Raw genomic sequence first — 7,098 nt, forward strand, 5'->3', positions numbered from 1 at the left:
GATACTGGCAGCAGACTTTTGGGTTTAAAGGGTAGGATAAAATTATATGCACAAGCACAGATAACATTGATAACAGAATAATATGCAAATCAATAACTAACGATAGTACCCCCATGGCATCGCGCCATGTTTCAAGGTCTAACATCTCAACGTATGTGTAAACGAGATAGCATATCACCGCCACTTTTCATACACCTTTACCTGACAGTTGACAGCGAGCACAAATGAATTTGAGCCCAGGACATGAGTTCATTGTCATTCACTGTTACTCAGTATAGGGATGTCAATGGCTCGATCGATAGTGATGTTGGTAGTAGGGATGGGAAATATCGACTAAAATGGCTATCGATAACTACCGATAATTTCCTGATACCATCGATAACTATCGATAGTTATCGATACTTTGACAGATGGAAGCAGATGAAGAAAAACAAAAGAATATTGCTTCCGTTGTGAACGGGAATATTTAAAACCTTATACGCACACATAGTTTGCAAAATCTCGTCGTTGTCCGTACGAGTTAGAGTGAGCGAAAATGATTATCTCACCATTTTCTAACAATGTAAGTTAGGGGCCGTTCAATAATTACGTAAGCATATTTTTCCACTTTTTCGACCCCTCCTCCCCCATTGTAAGACATCGTAAGATTTTTTGATACCCCCCCTCCCCCTTAGAAAGATCATACTGCCGGCAGGTATAGTTTTTTTTTATTTTAGTTTTATCATTATGAAGCAAGCACAGTACTTCGTTTTCTCTCCTGTCCTTTGTTTGAGTAATTCCGTAATTTCCTTCCATGAATTTTACCGTCCACGCTGTTCAGTCCAACCTGTTCGAACGAAGCGACAGAGTGGCAGCGAGCGAACGCTTTATATCCACTAATTGCGTCGCAGTAGGTAAACAGCGGTGTGAGATTCAGCCCCGCCCCTTTGTATACTTTAGCACTGCGGAATGATATAAAAGAGCAACAGATGCGGCAGCATTTATTAGTATTTTTCCAACCGCGATACGATAAACAGTAGAAAGCAGACAGTGAAAGGAGAACAATAGCAGCAATAATAGTAGCTGCAGTAGCAGTAGCATCGGTGGGCAAAAGTTGCGTACCGCGAAGAACTTTAACGCGAAGAATAGATATTAAGAATAAGAAGAAGAGAAAAATGAATAAATTCGTGTAAACAGTAGTTCTGTGTTTGCACCCGACCGCCGAACATTCTGTCCTCCGTCTCCACCCGTAAGAGTTAATTGAAAGAGTTTTTTGAGAGTCTTTTTCAAGGCTCATATCTTCGAGTTTGATTGCTGCTAGCCAAGTGGGCTAGTCCAGGCCAATCACGTCGCGGCTTCATGAGGCGAAGCCGATCAAAGGAGTCCGGCCAATCTAGTTGCCCTCCTGGGAAGGATCGAAAGGGTCCTGCTCCCATCCGGCTTGGTTCCCGCTGGGAACGCAAGCAACGTTTACCGACCGGCGCAGTCATAGTCCACTGCAGCCCCAACATATTTTTTGGTCCTTCGAACCGGATACTCAACCGTGAGCGTATTCGGTTCATCTTTTGATTCGTCACCCGGCGATTGCGAACTGTTACATCGGAGTGTTGGATGGATGTTGGAGGTCGGAGGCAAACACGGAGATTGAAAGTGAAACAACGCTAAAAACACTCAAAGAACTCATAAGTGAAAGTTAAACAATCAAAGAGACTAAAAGTGAAGTGTGAAAATGACGACGTTGCATACGCCAGCCAAAACCAACAAGGGCAATGAAGAGGCAGAAGCTGCATTGAATACGCTGGTTCACATGCGTGGAATGGCTCAAGGCAATGTCACTTGAATCAAGAACATCTTGGCTCGAGCCGAAGTGGATCAGACTGAACTAACTCCTGCTCAAGTAAAGGTCTATATCAAGAAGGTGGAAACCGCATACACCGAATATCACCAGTTACATCAGCAAGTTGTGGCCAGTCTTCCAATCAATAAACGAGAAGAGCAAGATGCTAAGTACTTGAGTTTTGAAACGTTACATGAAGAGGTATCAACTATTCTCGAAACCTGGCTCGGGAATCTGACAGCACCTCCACAGAATCAGCTCCAACAAATGGCCCCAGTCGCTGGGAATCAGCAACCGGTGGTAATCCAGCAGTCCCTTCCTCGTGCGATTCCCACGTTTGACGGAAGATACGAGAACTGGGAAAAATTTAAAATCATGTTTCGCGACGCCGTGGACCGTACCAACGAAGCACCACGCATAAAGCTGTACCATCTTGAGAAGGCTCTCGTTGGTGACGCAATGGGGCTTATCGATGTGAAGACGATTAGCGACGGGAACTACGAACACGCCTGGAATCTTTAGAGGAGCGTTTCGAGGATAAAAGGCGAATGATCGACATTCACATCGCTGGCTTACTCGGAACAAAGAAAATACCGAAGAATGATTATGCCGATCTGAGAACACTGGTCGAAACTATTAGCGGTCACGTGGGGAATCTCAAGTTCCTCAACCAGCAATTCACAGGTGTGTCGGAGCTAATTGTCGTTCATCTTGTCGCTCGTTCTTTGGATGCGACAACGAAGAAAGAGTGGGAATCAACAATAAAGCGAGGCGAGCTTCCCACCTACGAAACACCATCAAGTTTTAGAAGGACCGCGTCTCAGTTCTGGAGAGATGTCAGGGTTCAAACGAAGAATCTCGGTCCCAGCGAGGAACAGCGAAACAACTAACAGGAAAATCTACAGTTTCGAAGGCCAACACCGCAACGGCCTCTTCGACATCGGATCCACATTGTGAGATGTGTGGAGAAAGACATCCTACGTTCAAGTGTTTGTCGTTTAACAGCCTTTCCACGAGTGAACGGCTGTCCAAAGTTAAAGAGAGGAACATCTGTTTTAACTGCTTGAGGCGTGGACACAGCGTGAAGAACTGTCCATCGAAGAAGTCTTGCTTTAGGTGCAACAAGAAGCATCACACATTGCTGCACTTGGAGGGCAATGCCAGCTCGACGAGGCCTACGAGTGAGAGCAGTGAAGAGAAGCATTCTCAGTCTAACCCAAATTCTGCGATTGGAATTCCTGGCTCCAGTAAAGCACCGAAGTCCAATAAGAAACCGGAGACCCAGCCATTGGTAACGGCAGTACACACTAACAACCCGATGAATTTGGCGAGTCAGGTGATCTTACTAACCGCCCTTGTTCAAGTGGATGATCAACATCAGCGCTCTTGTTTGTGCAAAGCCCTGTTAGACTGCGGATCCCAAGTGAGTTTTGTAACGCAATCACTGGTCGCTACTCTTGGGATTAAAGGGGAAGAAGTAAGTGTCCCGATAACAGGCAGTGGCAGTGTGAGATCAACTATAAAACAGAAATGCACCATAAATGTCCGCTCTAGATGTAATGACTACTCATTCCTCGTGAATTGCTTGGTCTCACCGAAAATCACCGGTCGCATTCCATCGGTGAAGATAAATTTGGACAATTGGGAACTGCCACAAGGTCTAAAACTGGCTGATCCGTCGTTCCATGAACCCAGCCAAATTGATTTGCTTATTGGCATGGACTGGTTCTATGATATAATGAAACCAGGGTGCTTAAAACTAAACGACGACCTACCTAGCCTTCAAGACTCCCAACTGGGATGGTTAGTGGGTGGTAAGCTGCTCGAGAGGTCCTGTTCAAACCTTGCGATGAACTCCTGCGCTGTTAGCGTCGATCCAATGGAAGAGCTTATGCATAAATTTTGGGAAGTGGAAAGCGTTTCACCAGAGATGGTTCCTTCGAGCGAGAAGCAGCAGTGCGAAGCACACCTCACGTATCGTCGAGATGACAGTGGTCGATTTATCCTCCATCTACCACTGAAGGACAACGCTCCCCAGCTGGCAGATTCTCGTTCTATGGCCTTGCGGAGATTTTACATGTTGGAATCGAAGCTGCAACGTAACCCAGATTCGAAAGTCCAGTACGACGCCTTCTTAGATGAGTACGAGGCTCTTGGGCATTGCCACGAGATCAACGAGCATGATGACCCCCCTGGAATATTGAAGTTTTATCTTCCTCATCATGCTGTTTTGAGTCCCTCAAAAACGACTACCAAATGTCGAGTTGTGTTCAACGCATCGGCCAAGGTGTTTGGATTATCACTCAACGACGTGATGATGGTCGGTGCTACAGTGCAGAGCGATTTGCTGTCCATAATTCTTCGCTTTCGAAAGTTTCGATACGTTTTGAGTGCAGACGTATCAAAAATGTATCGTCAGATGCTGATCGACCCCGCCTTCACTCCATTACAGCGGATTTTCTCGCGGAAGTCCCCTCAAGATCCTCTGCGAGTCCTCGAGTTATCAACAGTGACATATGGTACAGCGGCGGCCCCATTCTTGGCAACGCGGGCTCTTCTTCAATTAGCTCGCGATGAACGACACAGATTCCCACTCGCAGCGATGATCGTGGAAAGGAATTTCTACATCGATGATGCACTGTTTGGTTCCGACGATTATGTAGAAGCGTGTGAACTTCGGGACCAACTGATAGGCCTACTGAAGTCTGGTGGGATGCATCTACACAAGTGGTCTTCCAACGATGATAGCCTTTTGGATCCTATTCCCAATGAAGACAGAGAGCGATGCGTTCCACTTGGTGACAGCGGTATCAACGACATTATAAAAATATTGGGTTTAATGTGGAACCCTTCTACTGATGAATTCCTGTTCCGATCGCAATCTCCAGAGAAGATCAAAGGACCAACGAAGCGACAAGTTCTGTCCGAAATCGCCAAGATTTTCGATCCTCTTGGTCTTATCTCTCCTGTGGTAGTAATGGCGAAGATTCTGATGCAAAATCTATGGATTTGTAAGCTGAAATGGGAAGATCCGTTAGACGATGGCCTTCTGTACCAATGGGAAAGCTTTTTGACATCGCTGCCATCTTGTGAGCAGATTCGGATTCCGCGCCAAGTTATATCGAGCGAAGCTATCCACTACGAGATTCATGGGTTCGCCGATGCCTCCCAGAAGGCATACGGTGCTTGCGTATACGTGAGGTCGATTTCTCCTGATGGCAGAGCATCATTGAGGCTAGTCAGCGCGAAGTCTAAAATAGCACCGATCACACCTGTGACGATTCCGAGAAAAGAGTTACTAGCCGCTCGACTTCAACAAGGTTAAATAGTAAGGTTGAAGAAGCATAAGAAATGACTTCACGTCTACGATATTGTGGTCTGATAGCCAGGTTGTACTGGCATGGCTACGAAAGCCACTTGATAGTCTTCAAGTGTTTGTTCGCCACAGAGTTGCAGAGATTACGTCCCACAAGCATATTGTCTGGAAGTACGTTCGGATCGACCAGAATCCAGCGGACAGTGTGTCACGAGGACAAGCTGCCAAGGAATTAGCATAAAATGACCTCTGGTGGAATGGACCTCACTTTTTGCGTACCGTCGACTACCAAGAAGAGGAACCAATTACTCTTACGGATGTCGAGATTCCAGAGTTGAGGGTCCAGCTGGCAGCTTTGCCAGTGATGAACTATGAAGAATTCCCACTCTTGACAAAGTATAGCTCCTTCCGGAAAACGCAGCGGATTTTGGCATACGTGCTACGCTTCACATCGAATACTAGAAAGAAGAAGAAGGACCGGTTGCTTTCAGCGTACCTCACCTTACCAGAACTTCGAACGGCATCGCATTTTATCGTTGGAGCTGTCCAGCATCAGGAGTTCTCCAAGGAGATCGAGTGCATTAGGTCAGGAGAGTTCAACCATCGTCTAAATAACTTGAAACCGTTTCTGCACAACGATCTACTGCGAGTGGGTGGTCGACTTAGCCATTCTGATCTACCATTCGAAGTGAAACATCAGTTGATATTACCTGACAAGAATTCCATCGTTCGTGGTTTAATCGCCGATATTCATCGCGAGAATCTCCATACTGGATGCAGCAGCGTTCAATATCTTCTACGACAACAGTTTTGGTTGATCAACGCAAGATCTACCATCAGAAAGGTGTTGAGAGGTTGTGTCACTTGCTTCCGAATGAAGCCTACTACGATCGATCAACAAATGGGGGATTTGCCGTCATACCGTGTCACCTCTGCACCAGCCTTTGAGAGAGTTGGACTTCACTTTGCAGGTCCAATCTACGTGAAGCAACCAGGACGGAAAGCCACTTCTATAAAGGGTTACATCTGTGTCTTTGTATGCATGGTCACGAAGGCCATGCATCTGGAAGCAGTGGAAGATTTGTCAGCAGATTCATTCCTGGCCTCATTTCAGCGCTTCGTATCCCGGCGAGGCTTTCCGAAGGAAGTGTTCAGCGACAACGGAACAAATTTCATCGGTGCAAGATCAGCTTTGCGGAATCTGTATCTACTCTTCAAGGAGGAAGCCACCCAGAACAAGATCTTCGAGTACTGTCAAGCGAAGCAGATTGACTGGAGAACGATACCCCCAAACGCGCCACACTTTGGTGGGCTTTGGGAAGCTGGAGTGAAGAGCGTAAAGACAGTACTAAAGAAAGTGTATCAATCCACTTCATTGACACTCTTCGGACTTTCCACCCTGTTATGTCAGATTGAAGCAATACTGAATTCGAGACCATTGTATTCCTTATCAAGCGACCCAACGGAACCGGAAGTGCTAACTCCTGGACATTTCATCATAAACCGTCCACTTTTGGCTATTCCCGAACCATCATTGATGCATCTACCGACCAATCGACTATCGCACTGGCAGCGCATACAGCAGTTGCGCGAACACTTTTGGAAGCGATGGTCTAAGGAGTATGTCACCGAGCTGCAAGTAAGTGGAAAGTGGACCAACAAAAGGAATAACATTCGACCTGGAATGATTGTCGTGCTAGAGGAAGATAATCTTCCCCCTCAATGCTGGAGACTGGGACGTGTTGTGAAGGTTTATCCTGGAGCCGACGATTTGGTAAGAGTGGTTGATGTCCAGACAAAAACGGGTACGTTTCAAAGGCCGATACACAAACTTGCGCCTTTGCCGATAGCTGATAATGAGTCTACTTCTGCAATTTCCACTTCTTGCCTGGGGGAGAATGTTCAGTCCAACCTGTTCGAACTGAAGCGGCAGAGTGGCAGCGAGCGAACGCTTTATATCCACTAA

General features: G+C 46.4%; 2 protein-coding genes across 2 annotated transcripts; both read left to right on the plus strand.

Annotated features, from left to right (window-relative positions):
- The first annotated feature begins 2,774 nt into the window (after window positions 1–2,774).
- On the plus strand, window positions 2,775–5,141 carry LOC129720204 (uncharacterized). Its single transcript, XM_055671652.1, has one exon. It carries the CDS (start codon window positions 2,775–2,777, stop codon window positions 5,139–5,141), a length of 2,367 nt encoding a protein of 788 aa, XP_055527627.1.
- A 355-nt stretch (window positions 5,142–5,496) lies between these two features.
- LOC129720205 (uncharacterized) lies at window positions 5,497–7,098 on the plus strand. The gene has a single exon (XM_055671653.1). It carries the CDS (start codon window positions 5,497–5,499, stop codon window positions 7,096–7,098), a length of 1,602 nt encoding a protein of 533 aa, XP_055527628.1.

Source organism: Wyeomyia smithii, chromosome 2, assembly GCF_029784165.1.
Source record: "Wyeomyia smithii strain HCP4-BCI-WySm-NY-G18 chromosome 2, ASM2978416v1, whole genome shotgun sequence".
Taxonomy (NCBI): domain Eukaryota; kingdom Metazoa; phylum Arthropoda; class Insecta; order Diptera; family Culicidae; genus Wyeomyia; species Wyeomyia smithii.